General features: G+C 38.5%; 1 protein-coding gene across 17 annotated transcripts in view; it reads left to right on the top strand.

Moving 5' to 3' along the window:
• The window catches only part of ldb3 (LIM domain binding 3), a 264,313-nt gene that overhangs the window by 182,937 nt on the left and 58,394 nt on the right, over positions 1-22,982 (top strand). For 8 of the 17 annotated variants that reach the window (XM_062977395.1, XM_062977393.1, XM_062977392.1 and 5 more), the window contains exons 6-7: positions 13,519-13,688; positions 17,137-17,173. The exons of 1 other annotated variant lie outside the window; for it this stretch is intronic. In XM_062977395.1, coding sequence (XP_062833465.1) covers positions 13,519-13,688; positions 17,137-17,173 — 207 coding nt within the window. Of the gene's footprint in view, positions 1-232; positions 256-4,082; positions 4,287-7,433; positions 7,449-13,518; positions 13,689-17,136; positions 17,174-22,982 lie in introns of all 17 variants that reach the window. 8 more of the 17 variants (XM_062977401.1, XM_062977403.1, XM_008114494.2 and 5 more) reach the window with 4 other exon arrangements.

Here is a 22,982-nt window from a genome sequence, read left to right on the forward strand (position 1 = left end):
AGTACTTCCATAAATCCCAGTGGATAAATTATAATCCTTGCATATTCCCTCTCTTAATCACAGTGTGTGGTTTTGGATGAGACAGTTGCTTTCTGTTCCTATTTGTAGGAGAGTTTGCAAAAGCCGTATGAATCCTAGTTATTACCTACTGGCCTCCTGCATTAAGAAAAGCAATAAGCAGCACAAATCTCTTGGTCTGATTTTTGTTGTTTCTTTCTTTCTTTCCCCCCAGGTTATAGCCAACACTGTTGCCAAGTTAGTATTAAGCCGTGTGTCAGTGTTACATGCTTGGCCATTTCCCCCTTCCTTGGGGATAGCATGTTGAGCCTGTTTGCTCCTGCTGTGTGTGCTTGCAAGTAGAATGTATTTCAAAAGAGCTCATTGGTGTGACAGGCATAAAATGTTACTTATGTATTCAATGGCTAGCTGTTCTGAAAAATAGCCCTCCCCATCTTCCTTATATATCAGACATTTTCTTTGATGTTGCTGGAAATGTACTATTTTTCCTCTGTCCATACAAATGTTTGCCAGAAGACCTCTATAAATCTGTAGTGCCTGGCTGTCCAAGAGTTTTCCTGAGATAGCTGCAGGAACTGATCATTAATGCAGGCATCTGCAGCTGATATATGCCACTCCTTGTAGCCTTTGGTAAGTGGTTAACAGTTGTCTTTTTATATTTTTTATGGGAGCATGTCTGTTTGGTCTAAGAGGAAACAACCCACCTATGGACCCCTGTTGTGGTTAACAAAATCAGTGTGTGGAGGCTTCTATTCATGAGATACCTTATCAAGAGGCTAACATGTGAATTGGCTTACCTAAATGTAAATTTTTAGTTTGTTATGCATGGTGAAGTGCTCATGTCATGGTGAGTGTTTGTTCTCTCCAAGATCTGTGCATGCAGTCCTTTGTTTGAGTAATTGTATCTACTGTTATGAATTTTCTGTCCATCATGAATAACCTTTTATCATGGAGGTTCCCAGTACTTCAACAGTTCTGAGGAATGCGGACGTTCCACATATACAGTGCCTTCTCTCACATTGCTGCATTAACAGGAAAAGTTATACCTATTTTTCTTCAAAGGGGCATCAGCCTTTATTTATGAAGGGAGAGAGAGAAGAGAATTGCATCTTTCCATGTATGCAACTCTCCTTTCGTGAATAAAAGTCACTTCTGCTCATGGAGTGACTAGGGGATCTCCTTGTTTTTCTCTCTTACAGTGGATCATCCATTTTCTTTTCATAGCCAGAGTTTGGACTAACTCTTAAACTAATTCCTATCTAGTATGTTTGTAGGTTCCTGAGCCTGGGCACTTCCAGACAAGCCGTTATTCATTCTATTGCCTGGACTCTGTCTCAGGATTTTGTGGTGGATCTCAATATTAAAGTCTCTTTATTTGTTGTCATCTTCTGCTCCCATCTCCATCTATTTGTCTTCTTCTTTTACTGCCAACACCACTGTGTGCTTTATCTCCCTCCCACTTCCACTCCATTCCCCAAAATAACAAAAATGCTTTTCAGAAACTTCACAGTGTATTTGAAGTGGTAACATTTTGGACCAGTAAGAAGTTGCGGTTCTGTTTCATTATCTGGACAGAGGTCACAAGGGGCTGCTAGACAGAGAAAGATAGTCCATTTTATGGGGGAAAGGGGTTTGAAGAAGTTAAAACCATTTCCACCTATTTTCCTGTAATTCCTCCCACCCATTTATTTATTTATTTATTTCTGATATTTCTACCCCGCCCTTCTCCCCGAGGGGACTCAGGGCGGCTTACACAACTGGCAGGATCACTACCAGTATGTCATAATACAATAAAATAATAAAGCAGTTAAAATAGTTAACATAGTAAAGTACTATATATAAAAGATTTAACACAGTGCAGCGCCGAATATATATGCCAATCATCCATCAGACCTTGTGCAAGAGCCTTAATCCAATCCATGTCAACGCTAACTGCTTGCGCACATAGCCAGGTCTTCAACCCATGTCACTGTTGTGGAAACAACTATAGTTTATTATATGGTTGGGGGGGGGGATAACCAGCAAAAATGGGGAAACTTGTTTTCCTCCTTCAACTCCCGCCCTCCATAAAATGCACTATTCTTGTTTGTCTAGGCCCCCTTTTGAAGTCTGCCCAGATAATGGAACAGTACTGGCGTAGTTTATCTGGCAATGCCTTTTGCTAACTGAGTGCTTGTTAAAACTCTCAAGCACATGGAAGGCTGGCCATCTTCATGATCCACAACTTTTTCCAATGCATATTCTAGGTTTTTGGGCAAAATCAATGAATGCTCCAAAGTATGGTGGCAATTCCAAAGGATCCCATGGCTTCAGGGCAGCTTAGACAATTGGATCAGTGTTGATTCAGCCTGATCCACTCTTCAGATGGAACACCAGCGCCATCGTTCTTTTTCTGAATTCATCAGCACAGGGAAAGGGAATGGACCATGGCTGTATTGCCACCACCTCTGCTTCTAGCTGGCCACAGAGCTCCATGAGAGCACCTGGTTATTGCAGCCACCTCTGCTGACATCAAAACGGGGTGTTTGCATGACCAGGAAGAAAGCAATGATAATTCTCTCTCCTCCTTTCTGATTGTATGGGTGCCACATTTTGAAATCAGCAGTGATGTCTGTGTGACCTAATGATATCTCCTTCCTCTTGGTGCAGGGGTTCACCATTCTCATACAAGCCAATATCTCCTCCTCCTTCCTGTTCATGTGGACACCTCTGCCAATGTCAGGACAGGGTGACCCTGTGATCACGAAGGAGGAGGCTCACCCCATTCTTTTTCCTGATTTACCCCATTCTAATGCCTGCAGAGACTTCCATGATGGCCAGAAATTCTCATGGAGCTCCATGGCCAGTTAGATGGCAACATGGAGAAGCTAAGATGTGTGCCTCCCAAGACAAGAGTTGTACTCCTACCCATGTAAACAATAGCCCCAGACCTGTACATTTACACAAGACAAAATTGCCAGGTGTATATGAGTCTGTAGAGACAGGAGTAAAAATTATTGTTGATTAATACCTTGTGTATCTAACTATGCTGAAAAGTTAAGAGAGTAATATTTTATTCACAGATCACTAACCAAGAAATCTGAGGGGAACCTAAAGGATGGAAAGGATGTAATAAACCTCAGATTTTATGTGCATTTAACCACCAAAAACTCCTCATGGACAATTATTTAGCTTGGACATATGTATGAGTATGGTAAACTATTTACTTGTACTAGTTTGGGAGAGTAGCTATCTATTCATAGCATCTGAAAAACACACCTGTCTATCACATAATGATATTTTTAATATTTTTACCCCAAAATTAGAGATGCAGTTCATGAAATGATAGGGTGGCCATTGTTCTTCACAGAAAAAAAAATGACTGCTAGACATGAACAGTGAAGTATAATCATTAAACATTTTTTTATGAAATACAGTGAGATGTTTAAAACGAGTTTATAAATTGTGAAATTGTGTGGTAGAAGCTACAATGTTCATCTCATTAGAGAGACAAGACAATAGGTTCCCATGGGTATTCTTTGCTTAAGGAATCCCTATGACATTTATGGGGTCACCATAAGTCAACTGACAACTTGAAGGGTAACACACACACATTCTCTATCTCAGTCATGGTAGTAATAGATGTGTTATCTGAGAAAAGAACTTATTTTCTCAGATACAAAATATTGTGTTGAGTGCTGAGATATTACAGTATCTTTTCCTCAAAGGCACAAGCTGAAGGGAAAGAAGTATTCAGTGTCCATGACAAATTAGTTTACACAGATTTTATTCAAAACTGATAGATTGGAAGTGTTCTTATTGTATCAGTAATTAATGGTTTTCTTTCCTTGGAGATAAGAACATCCACTGCATTCTCTGCACCAGTTGTGACCCCTGTCCTTTTAGTTGCTGCATTAATGCTTGGTATTTGTCCGACCCAATGCTTTGCATATTTGTGATGATGCCTATGGATGATCCACTGCACTTGCATTTTCCGGTCTTTTCGGTATCACCTCTGTGCCATTATCTCCTTTTCTTCCCTCCTTTTCTGAAACTTCACTTTTCCTCCCCTTCACCCATCCCAGCACGGAGTATGTGGAGCGTTTCAACCCCAACGTCCTGAAGGATTCTGCCCTGTCGACACACAAGCCCATTGAGGTGAAAGGGCCAGGTGGCAAGGCCACCATCATTCACGCCCAGTATAATACCCCAATCAGCATGTATTCTCAGGACGCTATCATGGATGCCATTGCAGGACAGGCCCAGGCCCAGGGCGGTGAACTTGCTGGGTAAGATGGTTTCCTTTGTGTGCACCAACCAGTCCCCTACTGCATGCTACATAGTCCCTCCCTCCTTCCATCCTGTTGCTTTGAGCAGTCCATTGGAGTGATGTAATGAAAAATTCTAGGAAACTGGAACAGAAGTATTGATTGAAATTATAATTCTATATTCCTTTTATTTATCATATTCCTACTGTATCTTTCCTCAAGACAAAACACATAGGTGTCACCATCCCCACCCCTCATATCTGCCACAGGATTGATAGATAGTTCTAATGCTGTAATAGATGTATAGATGTTCTTCATGCCAAACCAGTAATGGTAGCTTTCTATCGTACTTGTGGATGTTAATTTGTTAACCACTATCACTCAAACCACCTATGTAAACTTTTCAAAGCTCTTGTAGCAGATCTGTGTGCAAAGTTTGATTTGTCTTTAATCGTTCTTGGGTGAGGTTCTTAGACTGGAAGTTTACTCCCAAAAAGTAACTTAAAAGGCATTCAAAATGTACAGAAACTGTCAAAATCTTGCCCCTCAAGAAGAAAGCATCAGAAACCTCTCATTCTAACATATGGGTGCTAGAGAATAGAAGACACGTCTCAGGGAAGGATAAAGGGCAGGCTTTGGGGAGGTCGTTGGTGGGATGGGGGGAAGACTGTGAGTTTTAAAGATATTAAAAGTGTATTTATTATATTTTAATCTGTTTTGCCATATTGTTACTATTTAATTGGTTTTTTAAAAAACTTTTGTATTGCACGTTTTAAACTTGACTAATGTGTGGGATTGTTAGTCGCCTTCAGTCCCCATGGGGAGAAAGGCGGAGTATAAATGAAGTTAATAATGATGATGATAATAATAATAATAATAATATATTCTGCTGGGGGGGGGGGGGACAGAAAAAAGCAAGACAATAATTCAAGTTTATAGGAAAGAGGAAGAAGTATGAATTTCTTTTTTTTATTTACATAAGGCAGTCTTTAGATCATGTTTATGAAGAACATAAAGAAGGGTGTGTCTTTTAAACTGTGAAAAAATTATTCGGACTGCATCCAAGACAGTGCCACATAAAAAGTGGTACTTCACAGAATTGAATACAAACTTTTTCTATAATTGTGGTCGCCAAAGATTGTTATCTGCAACTTCATTGTTTTCAGATGAATTCCCATTGGTTACACAATTCACAGAAGCCTGTGATACACAGTTTTCTCTTTTGATGTGGAAAAGGGAAACTAAGCCAGGACAACAAACCATTTTTAACATTCTTTCTCATTTTTTAATTTGTGTATTATATAACTGATGTGACAGATGAAGTGCAATTCTCACTGGTATTGTAAAGACATTGGTGGTTGCTGATTTATTCTTGTTTCAATTCAGTGTTGACTCTGAGATTGTGTTTCCATTGAATCCTGCTTTTTAACATATACAAATATATTGCTAGACAACAGCTACCCTCCACATACATACAAACATGCACATAACATATAACCTTTTTTACATATTTAAATTAATTTTGGGAAGCAAGGGATGTGCAATAGGCTTGTGCACAGAATCAGAGTTGTTGGTTCCTTTTGGCCAATCCGGTTTGTTTGGCTTCGGTGGATGGCCATAATGGTAAGGGCTCAGCTGTCATGTGTTTTCACCTGTTACCGGGATCACATGGCAGCTGATCATGGCTCCTCCTCCCTTATTCAGCACTATGTGGCATGGAGAGGCTTCCATTTGCTGCTCACCCAGGGTTTCCCTCTGAGCCCTGCCTGTTGGGCCAATCAGAATAGAAGAACGTAGTGACGTGTCTTACGCAAGCTGTCTAAAGAAAGAGTCCCAGGAAGGATGTTTTCATAACCCCATTCTTCAAACCCAAGCTCCCTTGAAAGCAAGATAGGAAAGGGTCCCAGAAGGATGCTTCCAACTACCCACCCATTTTTGGGAGGCACACGAAAACAGATATGGGGGTCTATCAAAATCCAGCAAGCAGAAATGGATCGTGGTTCAGCTGAAGTGCACAAGTCTAATGTGCAAGCCTATTACAATTTATATTCTGATGCACACTGCCCAATGATTCTTCTGAGCATTGCAGAAAAAGATTCATTTTGGGATCTTGATATGTGGGAAAGAGCAGCTTATGATATCAGGAACCAAGGTACCCAATTTTTCCCATGTGTTAGTACAATGGTTCTCAACCTGGGGTCCCCAGATGTTTTTGGCCTTCAACTCCCAAAAATCCTAACAGCTAGTAAACTGGCTGGGATTTCTGGGAGTTGTAGGCCAAAAACATCTGCGGACTCCAGGTTGAGAACCACTGTGTCAGTAGAATATTGCATAGCATTTCCCAGCACAGGGCTAAATATGCTTCCCTATAACAAACGTATTCGTATCCTGAATCAAGTAGCAGTTTCATTTAGAACTGCATCATTAGACCAAAAATGAAAACAAATGTCACATTGAACTGCTGGTACCAAGGTTGGGAATGTTGCATAAATCTCTCTCTTTCACTTTGCTTTTACACACAAAAACACACACACCTAATATATTCCATGTCCATTCCATATTCATATGTGAAATTGGAAATGTTCTACAAGAAGCCAGATAGATGATTAGGACAGTGCTTCTCAGACAATCAGATGTAATAAACTGCCATGTTTATATCTGTTGTAGCAGCATGTCAGTTACTATGTCTATGCCACATTATGATCATATTAACTTTATTTTCTGCTAGCTTGCCAGAGACAATAGCTGATGGCTTGTGGATCAGCACTCATCCATAGGCTACCACCTTGAATAGCATTAGATTTAGGATATTTATTTATCTCAGTTGTACGACTCCAGGACCTCAACTGGTTATATTTGGTATATATGTACAGTTCTTTTGCTGTATCATCTCTTACTATTGTGTGAAGTAGAAAACATTAAGTGTACTTAAGACCACAGAACAGCAACATTGCTGCTATATGTTTAACAACTTACCTAAAGCTGGTGACCCTTGTCCTCCTTTTATTGATAATGGTTTCTTCTCTCTTTTTCCCTTTACACTTTCCATTTGGGTTTTCGTTAATTTCCCATACTAATGTTGCTCTGTTGTGCACATCCCAACTCTCCATAATGATGGATCCCAAACATTCAATGCTCATGCTTGGGTTATGATCGTATGACTCACAGTGAATCTCCATTGGCGTAAGTAGACTTGTATTTCCAACCCTATGTAATGAAAGAAGTGTAGAGTATAAATGTAACTTATTTTTAACATATGGTACACTTCTTTCAAATTTAATACATTTTAGATATTTCTGCATGTATCAAGCATTAAACAAAGTGATGCAACCCAAACTAACAAGAGTTAAAAAACATGTCCAGTGTTGTATGTGTAGAATTTGGATGACATTTCTTCTGGACCTACTGGAGAAGGTCCTATATTAGAATGATTTACCTTGGAAAGAATGACAACCTATAAATCATATAAATCTTTCACCTTTTACAACCTATTGTATTAGGAACAAATATAATGTTAATCTGATCTCTAGCCCGCAAAAGAAGTAGTTGCCTTCTTAAGAATCATTCAACTTTGTGATGTTCCTGCTGCTGATTGAAGTTGCTGAAAACTGTATCCGATGTTTCTGTTATTCATATGCAGTTATTTGTAGAAAAATGTACTAAGATATACAGTAAAAAGAATGGGCACATGTAGATTTGGTCACGTGTAAAGTAATCATAATTTCACTGGATCCCTCTAAACATGAATATTGAATAAGTGTACATCTAATTGACCTTTTATCTCGGGACTGATCCGGAGTGTTGGTTTTAACCACCAGCCCACCTTGCCATTGCAAAGGCAGGAAGGGGCACTAATTGCCCACCTCCTGTTGTCATCATATGATGGCTAGTGAGAGCTGGTATGATAACTTGTTGCTTGAAGTGACATGAGATGGGATGACAAAGCAATGCAGAAGAAGGGAGGGAGAAGAGAATAGGAGGAATCACTCCTCCCGGCCCTCCATTTCCAGGCAATGAGTGATGGACACCAGCAATATTGTGTCTACTGGCCACCACTACAATGAGAATGGAAGAGAGGGTGAGTGCCATCCCATGTCTCCTGGCCTCCCAAGTCCTGGTAATATGGGATGGCCATGTACAGTTGTGGATGGTTCCATCTTGAAACTGACCCCAGCGTTTATATGGGCCCAAAGTCACTGTTTGCTGGATGGTTCAAATTCACATTAAACGGCCATGAGATGTGTTAACCCAAATCAGCTCTATACATCATGCAGCCATCACAGAGCTAATTCAACAACCCTTCAGGATAATGAGTAGATGTGTCCTTTGTCTACATCTTTACTTACCAAAATAATCCATAGTACTGTGCTGCAGAGTTGCCCCAATGCAACAAGGGAGTGTTCCTGAAACCCTTTTGCTATCCTGCTGATTGGCTTCCCCCCGGGCTAGCCCTATTGTTCCTAATGGAACATGGGGAGGCTCCTGTATGGCAGGCACAGTGTTGTAGGACCTTTCCACCCCAGATGAACCACAGTGCCCTGCCGAATATGAGCCTATGTCATCTGATGGGCAGCATGGTGCTCCATGGCTCAACTGGGGCAAAAGCATCCTACGACACTGAAATTTAGTCTTATGATGAGGTTGTAGGTTGGGCTGTCCACACTTCAAAAACACCAGGATCACTCTAGAGCTTTACAAAAGTTCCAGAGTAAATTTTCTTCCTCTTGTTCCAGAATATTGGCTGGAAACTGGATTTCCATTTTAAATCGAACCATATGTCATGTGGACTACCCACATCAGTTGCAAGGAGAGTCTGTTTTATTTGGCCTGTATAGACACGACTTATTCAATCCATACAGTAGCAGGATCAGTGAAAGACAGTTCAGTAGAGCTGAAAACACAAAAAGTGAGATCCTGAGTGTATTTTATTTATTTATTTTGTGTCAAAAGCATTGCATAATAAATAAGTTTAAAAGCGATAGAATAAAGGAAATCACAAAGAGCTAAATAGTTTTAGACCAGAAGTGGGCAACAGCAGTTGCATTGTCCGTAACTTTAAACAGCTCCTCCTCCATGCATGAGGAAGGGCATTGTGGGCAAGCATACATATGAGGAGTTCTTTGTTCTGCTCCACAGTTACACAAGGTGGAGGATTACTCCAGGTAGTGCCATCTTGCCATGTTGTCTTTTGATCTGCCCACTCCGCTTCTAAGTCTATTTAGGGACTTCCAAGTTGCCCATTCTTGGTTTGCCCCTGGAGGCAGACCCTCATGGGGGGGCATCCAGTTGGGATTGCCTGGTTTAGCTGCCCAGAGGGACACTCTTGCTGTTGCTGGGGGAACATCAAGAGGAGTGGTGGTTCTCATGAAGCTCCACCTTGACCTGAGTTTACTGGGAGGAGGCTGATAGTCATGCAGTGGGTGACTTTCACAAAGTCATCCTGAGTGTATGATTCTGCTTCCATGAAATCTGTACTGAGAACAGTACCATTTCATTTTGTATATAAGACTTTGGGGGGCATTGAGATAACTACCAATATTTTTTATCATTAAGAACAAAGTTAGTACCCAGTTACTGCTGAAATACATGTCTGCCATTATATTGCCATGTGTTTTTACATACAAAGTCATTTTTACAAATGCAAGCTTCATGCATGCATGTTCAAATATCGTTTCTGCCACATGAGATCCATAAGAAATCAGGACTGTTTGGATCAATGCAATGGTTCTATAAATTGTTATATCAACAGGAAGTCTCTAAATGTGTTTCATTTATTGCTGTTAACACTCTGCAGAATATTTGTTCTTTCTCACCTTTTGGAGTTTTCTTATTTTTTTACTTGTGGAGGGTTATTTCTCCTAGAAGGCTTCATACTGTACTTTCTATGTAATGTGTACCAGCTTTACTTTCTAAGTTCATTATCAGGCTTGTAAGTTTTCTTGGCCTAAGTGGCTTTAATTTCAAATGTAAAAATTTCACTTTCCTCAGATCAGGTTTGAGTCCAATACATCTTCATCATTTTATAGCATGTAATGGTTCATATTGGCTTCTGGATGTTCTTTGCTTTAATGGGACAGGCCAGTTTTATGAGTATTAACTCTTATGGTTATAATATTTAGTGCATAGATTTTTAAACAACAACTGTTTTAGGTTTTTATATTGTTTGTTCATTTCATCACAAAATTCCAGCAACATACAGAAGGTTCCCCAATTTGACCATTGACAGGACCCAGATCTGTTTAGGTTCAGTATGATGGCAACACCTGCGTCTTCAGACTATATAATGCAACCAAAAGAACTATTCAAATTGTGTTGAATTCTTTTGAATTACAAATACTGAACCAAAGATGTGAAGTCTTCATATATGAAAGGCTGCCTCATACATATGTTGATTTTATGGAAAGATTTTAATCCAAGTCCTGACTAGGAAGGATCTAGTGCAGTGGTTCTCAACCTGTGGGTCCCCAGATGTTTTGGTCTTCAATTCCCAGAAATCCTAACAGCTGGTAAACTGGCTGGGATTTCTGGGAGTTGTAGGCCAAAACACCTGGGGACCCTCAAGTTGAGAACCACTGATCTAGAGAATGAATGTTTTTATGTAAGTGTGTCTTACCATTTATCAATTGATTCAGTGAATCTACTGTTTTTAGGACTAGCAGTTGTAGCAATTGGATTTCTTGCAAGTCATATTTCAAAAGCCAGTTTGAGACTTTTAGAGTCACTGATAGAAGAGATAGGCATTTTCAATATCGGAAGTACTGGTAACAAAGGTTGGTACAGGGTAGGAAAGATACTGTTGTATCTCAGTTGTACATGTCCTTCTTTCCTCCTATTTGATATCGAAATCATTACAATAATATATCAAAATTAAGGTATAGTGAAATACTAAAGGCATTTTTCCTTTCCTTTTTTAATTGATAGCTTAATAAATCTCAGTGTTAAAGATACTGCCGTAGTCTTTTTCTGTTGTCAATCCAGTTTAGAAAGATAGGCACTACTGAATTATGTGCAGTGAACAAAAATGACTAGTTTAATCCATTGTACAGGTGAAGTAAATTTATTACTAGTACAGAATAAGTTAATCAAAATTATAGAATTCTGTGGGGGTTGAATAAAAATAATTAAAATTACACTGTAAAACATACAGTACTTCTTAAAGCATTCAAATAAATTATTTTATTAGCAAAATAAATATTACCGTTTCTTGATTTCTGATATCTTCCATGATATATGTTAACATAAGAAATATTTATCTTGCTAATAAATTTATTTCCATTATTACATTTCTGGTTTAATAAAAGTCTTAAATGTGAAACAATACAGTCAACATGAAAATTCTCAAAAATGTATTGGGTTTGTATTCTACTTTAGGGAACAGCAGATAGGACAGAAAAAAATAAAGTAAATCCTCATATAAATTGCTAGAATATTCACTAACCAAAGAGAATGACTGTTATCTTGGATATGTTTAAAAAACAACAGTGCACATAAACCTTGATAGCATTTAATGAGGATTGGATAAATTTATGGAGTAGAAGTCCATCAGTAGCTACTGGTTATGCAAACTACATGCAAATTGTCAATGCTCAAGACCAGGTTACTCTCAGACAAGGAGATGCTGGGGTATAGGCTACCACATTCATAGTCCAGATATGAACTTCCAGAAGCATCTATTTGACCACTTTTGAACAAAGAATATGAAACTGAATTGACTTTTTCACAAGATAGAGAAACATGGTTATCCAGATGTTGGGCTATTCATGCCTTCCTATTTGCCCATTAGATGTTCTGGCTGGGTCTAGTAGGAATTGGAGTCCAACAACATCTGTAAAACCATGATATTCCTTGTGTGCTCTAGCACATGGCTCACTGAAAAATTCATAGATTGCAAGCTTGAGTTCTTACTCCAAGTGATTTGTTGGTAACCTTTTTCACAGATTTTTAAAGTGTGTTTATTCATTCATTGTTGATACAGATATACTGCTTAACATAATATGTCTAACTGCATACAGCTGAAGGATTATAATGCATCCCAGGAATGTTTAAAACTAATTTTACAAATACATTTCTAAAAAAATATACATAAACCAATGACCATAAAATGGGGTAAGAAAAATAATTGTTTACAAGGCAGAGATAAGGCCTACGTAAATTATTATATGTTTTAAAGAAGTATTTGGAACTCAACAGTTTCTGTCTCTTGAATTTTGCATAGGGTTTTGTAAGTGGCTGCCACCAATGAAAAGGCCTGACTTTGCAAAGTTGACTGATGACTTTGTTTTAGCCGCACAACGACCATTGAGGATATAGGGATTGAATTCACAATGAGCACTTATGGGGGAGGCAATGATGTTGCAGCGATGGGTTATAATATTAGCCACAGCAATGTTTATTACTCTCAAATGTAAATATTATCAATTTTTTAATATACATATGTTTATTATAGACAAACAAAGTGTTATGATCCTTCAAAAATGTAGCTTATAATGTATGGTAGGAAAAAGGAAACAGCAGGATCTATTAAATCCAATTGTAACAAGGTCAGTCTGTGGCCTCATTTCAATTGCTGGTCCGAATGGGAATTTGGTGAGTCAATAATGCTAGCTTCCATTGGTTAAATGGGTCTGCTGTGTTTGAACTAGCAATTGGATTTGGACCAAAAGATCGCATTGAAACAAGTCTCCTCCGCCATACAATTGTAGTGGCTTCCTAAACATTAAACTCTAATAAAGATGCCTAATTGTGGTTCCTTCTGGACCATAGTTCTGATGCCAGCAACAAAGGGAATTGTTACAATACTTGATAATCATGAATTACCTTGTTGATCTTAATTTTTTATATAGTTTATCTGCACTACTAATTATGTTGCTGTGTAACATAATTGCAGGTCATTTTAATAGATGACCTGATGACTTCGTAGCCTATCTTATTGGTACATTGACCTGGTGTAGCACAAAATGCTCCCTTTGGAGATCACTCCTAACACTAGAAGATGATAATGATGGTCATGACAATGCTAATAATAATATACATATACACACTTCTCCTCCTTTCAATAAAGAGGGAAAGGTCTAATTATTTCGCTCTTAAAATCTAAAATGCCATATATATATATATATATATATATATTCCTATTTTACGGAGGTTAAACAGAAATTGGGGCTCTGAAGACAAGTATCAGGAGGGGTATTGCGGGGAGGAAATGCAAAATCAGCATTTGCCGTTTTACAGTGCACCTCTTTCTGCATTGCAGTAGCCTCCCTGTTAAAGATCCTCATGTAGACAGTGCCTCTCCAGTGTATCAGGCTGTACTTAAAACACAGAACAAGCCTGAAGAGGAGCTTGATGATTGGAGCCGCCGTTCCTCCCACTTGCAGTCCAAATCCTTCCGCATCCTGGCTCAGATGACAGGAACTGAGTACAGTAAGTCCACTGGGAAGCTCCCGTTCACATCTTTCTTCTGTAGCTAATACCTGTCAGAAGCTAATCACATAATAGAAGGTAAAGTGGACCTGCAGCACAATAATAGTGCCTCCAGCTGTGGCTTACCACATGATGTAGTCACTTTTCTGTTGTTGTCATCTCACTGGAATATCAACAATTACAGGAAGTATAGACACTCATGTGATAAGGCTTTCAGTCTCCATCATAAGGGAAATCTTGTAATTTTACTGTAACCATGGAACGTTGGGTTGTTCCTGTGTGCTTTCAAGCCATTTCTCACTTATGACTACCCATATTTTTCCTTGCAAAATTTGTTCTTTGGCTTCTTCTGAAGTTGAAAGAATGTGGGTTGTTGAAGATCACCCACTGCTTTTCCATAGCCAAATGGGAATTCAAATCCTGTTCTCCAGAGTTGTAGTCCAATGTTCAAACTACTACACCATGCTGACTCTTTATATTGCTCTCTAGTATGATTGTGGGCCATTTAAAATAATGACCTCGCTACTTCATAGCATGTCTTGTTAGTACATTGACCTGGTATGACATGACATGGTACTATTGGATAAACACAGATGTCTATTCTAAACAATGTAATGAACTATATTAAACACAATAATGGTTCAAAACATAAGTAGTACACAATATGTATATTAGAGCATCATATACATATTACATTCACAGAATCAATGCTCAGTTCTATGGTATATTTATATGATTTATATCTTATAAAGAGCACAACATTAGACAAATTTCCTTTTATTTTTATTTCCGTTAAGAATATCTGATGCAGAGCCATCAATAAAGAAATAATAAAACATATGCCACTTACCAGAAGAAGGGTTACCAAAACTGGGATAAAACCCGGGAACCAGTTGTAAACGGCGTGAATGGATATATTACCACCTACTCCAATCAACAACCTGCTACTCAGGATCTACATCAGCATTGACTCTGTCTCCTTGGCTTTACTATAGATCCAAAACCTGTGGAGTCCTGAGGAATCCTTCTAGAACTGCAGAGACTCTGAATCAGTTTGCCTTTAAGCCAATCTAATCCTTTTAGGACTGCAGAGACTTATATCATTTTGTTTGATTTATAATACTGAGTTAGATACTTTTGGGTTATATACCATAGGACTGAGCATTGATTCTGTGAATGTAATATGTATATGATGCTCTAATATACATATTGCGTACTTATGTTTTGAACCATTATTGTGTTTTATATAGCTCATTACAATGACATGACATGGTCCCTAACTAGGGACTTCTAACTAGAACAGTGGTTCCCAACCTTTGGGCCTCCAGATGTTTTGGACGTAAACTCCCAGAAATCCCATCCAGCTTACCAGCTGTTAGGGAGCTGAAGTCCAAAACACCTGGAGGCCCAAAGGTTGGGAACCACTGAACTAGAAGTTCATGATGACAATGATAGTCGTGGTGATGCTGACAGCAATAACAATGATTTCTCTTATGACGGAGCCTCAGAATATTAGCTAAGGGGCCTTGTTTATCTATAATGAAGAAGGATTTAAGTAAAGATTAACTTGGAGCAGATGTCTCCAATATTACTTTCAGATAATGTTGTTAAATGTGGAATTTTTTAGATGAACAAAAGAATTGATGTTGTTTGCTTATAAGGGACATATAACAAAGCATAAAATGAAACTATCATATAAATACAGGATAAATGAATAAATTACTAGAACTGGATTAGGAAATCAGGAGGAAGGGGAATCAGTTGAAAAAAATTGGTAGAAACCAGTGGGGAAAAGAAAGGTGGAATATGAGTTTTTTGCAAAAATGTTTTAAAGAAGAAAAAGATGAACAATTCTTTAGTCCCAGAGGGGCCACATCTATAAAATCCATATTATATGTTTATCCTGTCCTATAGCCAAAATGTGGGGGACTTACAATAAAATCAGTTTGAAACAGTTAATAATAGTATTACAACATAATATATATTAAACAGTTTACTGATTAAAATGGGTCTGGCATTCTTATCTTTGGGTGGCTAGATCTATCTGTTTGTTTCCTCTGATTTTTTTCCTTTCTGCATCATTAAGTCAATTTCATGATGATTTTATGGAGTATTTTTTAAAATGCAAAGGAATCCCATTGGCCATTTTCACCAAATTAGAATAGCTCAATTAAAACAATGAAACTTGCCTAAATGTAGATTAGTCAGTCCAATGGATCTGCTTCTGTCGGGACTAAAAATTGAATATATGTTTCCTAATGAATTAATGAACCCACCCACCTACCCACATTGACTAAAGTATTTTTATGTGGATTGCAGAAATGTATGCCATTTCTTTGCACATTTTTCTTTTCCTCTGTGGAAAACACCACAGATCCAGAAATGTAGAGATTTCTGACAGTAAACTGTATCTGTCCATATTCAGTCTGGGAAATCTGATCTATCTGTGTCACTGGGGGAACACCAACTGGAAAAAAAGAAACTGACATATCTACTTCTATAAGGATTGGACTTTTTATATTTTTGAATGAAAACAATACAAAGCTTTGGTCGTAGTGCAGTTGCCACTGCCCTTGGATCTTTAGCATTTGTCCAAGAATATTATATGCTGACTCAAGAAGTCGGGGATAGGAAAAACTCAAATCAATCAAATGTTTCCTTATTGGGGATGGTTTACCTCCTGCAGGATTCCTTAGCGTGCTGTCTTGCTCCGAATTTTTACCATCCCCCAGAAGGTCATTTTTAGAGGAGAGGGTGACTGCAGGAAAAGGGGAGCATTTATGAGCATCCCTGAATGATCTTCCCTCTTAAGCCACACAACATCAAAGCCCTAAATAGTTTCTACCAATGGCTTCATAGAAATTAGTAAGCGCATATAGTAGCTTCAGAATATCACATGCAAGCTGCCATCAGGGCTAACAACTTAAATAGCTACCATGATCTGATTGTCCAAAGTGGAACAAAATCATTAAGAGGAAGATCTAAGTCTATGATCAGATGCTCCAAATGGTCCAGGAAAATTGCATGGTGCATAGTCACAACTTTTGATAACAAAAAAAGATCAGTCAGATAATATTCTCATGACTGGAAGTCACCAGGCAAGGTTGCTAAGGCTGTTTCTTATCTCAGTACAAATGTCAAGCAAGACTTTTAAAGATCAAGGAAAGAATAATGTATGAAATCAATAACATTTCAGACAGATGCTAACTGAGGAGTCTAAGCACTGAAATAACTGGGTTATGAAAGTGAATGAAATTGGGCAAGGAACATTTCTTGATATGAAAGAAAAAGACATGAGAAATCCAGCCATAGATCTTGTATATACTACCTAGTTTGTCCCAAGACAAACTAAAGTACCTTCTCCCCTTCCTTTGTAATTAGACTGTGAGTTCCACTGAAATTCCTTGATTATTTTTTCTCTCTGATGAAGTCAATTTTTCACCTACAGTGCAAGATCCAGACGAAGATGCCCTGAGGAGAGCAAGGTAGGCAACTAGCAGCAAACACTTTGGCCTTCTCTTTTATTGATAACAAACACTTAGCGCTCTAAACCAGCATTAATTTTGAACACCTATAAACATTAGATTTCTATTTCTTTAAGTCCTACTACACTTACTTAAATCACTAAAATGCAAATGCTGTTGGCTTCACGAGAGGAAAATATAACAAATCAGCATAATTGTAGTGGGCATGCTTTGTCCTTGGGAAGATGTCATACAAGCAATTCCCATTGCTTTGCAATGGGATTTCTTTGTGTGACACACTCAATGGCCCAGTGTGCATGTGACTGCCCTAAATAGTATAAGGGAAAGAAATGCATTAAGATGGTGTGGCAAGTGTTCAATTTTAATGAGCAATTTATTTGGATGATCCTGTGATTGGCATATGTTTTATCAGAGATGTACAGATGATCACGGTAAAGGAGTTGTTCCCAATGATATGAATTCAACATCTGTGTTGGTTTTACTTGAAAGTGAATAAGGGGGAAAAAAACTCTCCCCATTCTAACCCAAGTTTATTTGGATTGTTTCTTATCATAATAATGCAGTATGAGCACACAGGACTGCTTTTGCTACTAGAGTGATATCTTCATCCATTTTCAAATATTCTGTCATTCTGAAGCTAAAATATTAATCAGTTTCTCAGATGTCATGATTGCCTAGTTTCATGAATCAAATTTAATAATGGCTGCCTGAAGCAGAGAAACATGGACTGCAATTGTGACTTCCTTGCTTATACATATTTGCCTTTGGTTTATTCTCGTAAGCAAGATCTTGAGTTTGTGATATGTCTTATGATTTTGTCTTGCCAAAGTTCCCATTATGTTGTTGCAGGCTGGCTTGTATTTATGTTGAATCTCATAACTCTTCCATTTATATTCCTATTTCTGAAACCCATTCCTCAATCCATCATACCAGTAATTTTAGAAATGGCTTTGTTGTTGCATATGGCTGCCCGTCAACTTAGATTGAAAGTGACAAATGATATAGGATTTGACTGTATAATATTTATATAGATGGAATACAGTCTACATTGATACTGTTGATGCTGTTGAAAGCTGTTGGAATGCAGTTATATTACAAAATTTATAAATGGAAGGCTCTTTTTTGTAGGAATTAAATATGCATGAGAACTGTCACGTGTGATAATTTTGTAGCATATGCACTTGCTGTATATACACCGGATAGTCTCACAAATCCTTCTCTTAGGGAGTTTCTGAGTCATATTGTGATTGTAGGTGACTATACTGAACAATCTAATATTGAGATCTGGTTTTCACAGGACCCACTAAATAAAAACTTTGTATAATGCAAAATGTCTAGGTTTTTTTAACAGCACGAATAGCTCCTAATGTGACTAGAGTTAAGCCATCTGGATGGTGGACTGGTCAGAACTGGCCCAAGCTATCCACACTGCCTCGTAGTGGCAAGATACTCTGGAGTTTTCATTGAACTCCGAAACATCCCCTATCTTTGCTCAAAGTAGGGCAAAGCTAATTCAATCTTGTAAAACCCACAATACTCACTGGAAGCCGGTGAGAATTCTGGAAACTGTCAGATGTGAATTTGAGGCAAGTCCAGGTTTCTTGCCTGTGTAGACTTGCCATTAGAGGTTCATTAGAGACTCATATAAAGTTGGAATAAGCAACTTAGGGCATTCCAGAGAAAAGTTTCATCATCTCTCATGATTCGTTATGCTGGGGTTGCTTGTTGACAACATTTGGAGAGCTACAATTTGCTTCCCCTAATGTAAATAATGTTAGGAATCTAGTGTAAACCCAATTATTAAGAAATGCTGGTGTATTAGAGTACCAAATATCCCATCTTATGGCACTTACACATCTTTCAGTGTGATTTAAATTGTATAACATAGCTTAGAGGCATGTGCTATATGTTGTCAGTAGGCTTGTGCAAAAAAGATCCACGTTTCAGACATCCTAAGAAAATTGGAAGTTTTGTAAGTTGGAAGCCATATTTGAAGTGTTTGCGTGGCCCACACTAAATATTTTAGAATCGAAACTTACCCCATACTTTTTTGTTTTAGTATGGGGGAACACTGGGAAATGTAGTTTGGGAAGGGAGGATCTCTATGCCAGAGAATTCAAAGGCCCTGCCTAAACTACATTTCCAGACTGCATCAGCATCAGAAAGCACCAGTTATCATAGCGGAGAGAGAGGTCTGTCCCTTCCTAAAACTTTGAGAATTCACCAAAAATCTGTGGATAAGTGAAATGTTCTGAAATTTGGTGGGCTAACAGTGGTAAACGTGTTCTACCATTGTTGCAAGTTTCACCCAAATAGCTTTAAAATGAGGGAGATGGGAGTCCTAGAAGTTTCTCCAATTGTAGTCATTATGCACATGTGCAATTACTATAACAAAATAGTAACAAAATTTTGTTAGTCTCGTTATAGTAACAAAATTTTCACTCAGTAGACTTTAGAAAGGGCCCCCTAGTGGCACAGTGTGTTAAAGCGCTGAGCTGCTGAACTTGCGGACCAAAAGGTCCCAGGTTCAAATCCCAGGAGCGGAATGAGTGCCTGCTGTTAGCCCCACCTCCTGCCAACCTAGCAGTTCGAAAACATGCAAATATGAGTAGATGAATAGGTACCACGCCAGCAGGAAGGTAACAGTGCTCCATGCAGTCATGCCGACCACATGACCTTGGAGGTGTCTATGGACAACGCTGGTTCTTCGGCTTAGAAATGGAGATGAGCACCAACCCTCAGAGTCGGTCACAACTGGACTTAACGTCAGGGGAAACCTTTACCTTTACCTATACTTTAGAAACACTTTAGAAATGAAGCATCAGCACCCCCAGTTTTGTAATGACTTTTGAACCATTTTTTATGGATCAGCACTGTTTTTCACTTCTTAAAATGGAACATTCAGTTTCCATTTTTTGAAGAACTGGTTGCTTAATGTTTTGGGTTTCTAGATAATGGAAGGAGCTACTACAGTTGTCCACTGTGTGTTGCTATTCATCTCACTTTCCCATCCAAGCCAGCAGATATATTCATCTGTAGATCTAAACACCTGGATGGACAAAGTTAGAATTCATGCCAGACTTTCCTGTTGTAACCATAGTACAATGGTAATGGTGTCATTAACATTTCACATGACCTCTACAATAGTGAGTTTGTGGAATAATCTGAGCCAAAAGTGATTCTCTAATATTCACTAAAATACACAACAGTGATACTTTTATTAGGCAAGCAAAATGCAGACGCTTTTGAAGCCTCACTGCCTTCATCATATTCACTTTGGTTTCTAATATTGTAATCTTCTGAAAGGAATCCAGTGCCAAAGACTGTGGTAAAAGACTTTGCTTGCCGATCAAATTGTCTCTGCTGATTGCTGATGTGAGTCCTGAAAAATACTTGTTTTCTGGTGTTTTCAAGTAGTAAAACTTACAGTTATCCTAGTGTTTTCATAATACGATTAAGGGGCAATGCATGATTTTGCTTTTTAAAATCAGCCTTGACATAATCCCAACAGAAGAGACAAAAAAAATCAGATTAAATGATAGAAGAGCATTAATGCTGGGGAACTTTAGGCTTGCACATGGATATGGATCTCTGGTGCTTTCCTTTTTGTGTTTCAGTTTCATTTACTATGGAAAATCATAATAGTTGGTTAAGGCCCTACAGAATGCCCTCAAAATTAAAAGGCGTTTATAGTGAAAACAAAAACACTTTATTCTCTCAAGATTCTCTCTATCTTCTTATAGCGATAGTACATCACCTCCTTTACATGGCTTTTTCATACTATCAGACCATTTGACATATCAGATTAAAGTTACCATTTACTATATTGTAATGAATATGATTCTGTCTTAAATTATTCAGTGAATTGTTTATCGATTTCTGAGATCTCTTACATTATTTCTCATACTGAGATTAAAGAAGCTATAATAACAAAACTGTATTTTTATTTGTAGTTTCTTTTAACAGCCTCCTCCCTCCCAACGTACAATCCTATTCAGAGCTCCTATTAATTTTCATTGGAGCTACTTTGCTAGAGAACTGCTTCTGAGCAGAAACCATCCTATAAATCCTTCCCAACAGATATTTTAGAGAAATTTGGAGACACCTATGGAAAAAACTGTATATTGAAATATTCAAAGAACAGGCTTGTGTCAGATTCCCATTCTCTCCTTTTTAATGTACAGAATAATGTACCTTTAGTGTTCATGCTATTATGCCATGGGTTTCCCTGCTCTTGCTCCCTGGCACTGGGAAAATGCTTGATATAATATGAGAAACAAGTCAAGTTTGCATGAAAATTAAGAAGGCAAGAGAAGGAACATTATACAGTTTGTGATATTTCTTAGAGTTGTATTATACTGCCCAGAAAGTTGTACATTAAAATAATCCCATGTACCTGTCCTTCCTGTTTCACCAACAAATATGGCCACTTCACCTTGCAGATTCCTAATGCTTATGCTATTTGTTGTTTGTGCTTCTTTCAGCGAAGCACTTGTTCATATCTTACTTTAAACTTCTGGAAAACTATTTTTTGGTTATTTATTTATCCACCCATCTTTCTATTCTTTGGAGTTTTAATTCATAAGATAATTTGAACCTGTTTTCCAGCAGCTGAGGTAGAAACTTGCACCTACCACAGCTATGTATAGTAGAGATTTCATATGCTCTCTTATATAGATATATGCTAGGTAACATAACAACTAAATCTCTGTTTTTGACAGGGCAGCAAGCTTCACTTTCGGAAAGGGGGATACTGATAAGAAGGTGCAATAGAGATAAAGCAAAGGCAATAGAACTGGTCAACATAGTGCCCTACAAATGCACTAGAGCCGTGGTGTCCAACCTTTGGTCCTCCAGGTGTTTGGAACTACAACTCTCATAAGTCCTGGCCAGCTTATCCAATGATCAGGAATTCTGGGATCTGAAGTCCAAAATACCTGGAGGACCAAAGATTGAACCCTTCCATCACTCCCAGTCAGCACATTCCATTCTTAGTGGGAGAAATGGGAGTTGTAGTCCAAAAACATCTGGAAGGTAGTGGTTTGAGGAAAGGTGTATAGACCCAAAGCAATCTGAATGTAGCATTTCTGAAGGGGAAGACAGTGTTCTACAAACTCTTCTACATAGATATTACTGACAACCTCATCAGATGGGCTGCCAGAATCACCACACATCATGGCGAATGTCAGGGGAGCATGAGGAAGCCTTACTTACTCATGTCTCCATCCCACAGTGGAAGGCATTGGCCACCCAGCTTCCCCCATTGATCCAATACAACATGAGATGCCTCCCGAGTTGCCACAGCAGTGGCATGAGCCAATCCATCTACACTTTTGCAATGGAGCCCCACTGGAAGTAGCTCTACTTCATGGGATGGGAGCCGGCAGGCTCCGTCACAAAACAATAAATGAACTGATTTATCCCGTCGAGAAGTACCCTGTCTGATGATGTTGTGAGTATCCTCTAGTCATTCTCTTTATGGAGGTAGTGGTTGTTCTACCGGCATAAGAGCTCTGGGGAATGGAATGATAGCCCAAGTAGATGTATTTTAAATATTTCAATAAAATATCATGTTCATTTTGATAAAGGAAGAAAGATTTTCGGTAGGCTGTGACTTAAATCCAGTGCCATGCTGCTGGTAAGCTTCAGGATTTTGTTTACTTCTCCTGCCCTCCTGCAGACTTGTCTGACAATCTTTAGGCCTTTGACATCTTCCCAAGTATATGGGGAGAGTATAGTGGGGACAGAGGTGTTGTTCACACCCACAATTAAAAGTTGTAGAGTGATTACGCCTTCATTTCCTTATGTG

This window comes from Anolis carolinensis, chromosome 3 (assembly GCF_035594765.1).
Source record: "Anolis carolinensis isolate JA03-04 chromosome 3, rAnoCar3.1.pri, whole genome shotgun sequence".
NCBI classification, from domain to species: domain Eukaryota; kingdom Metazoa; phylum Chordata; class Lepidosauria; order Squamata; family Dactyloidae; genus Anolis; species Anolis carolinensis.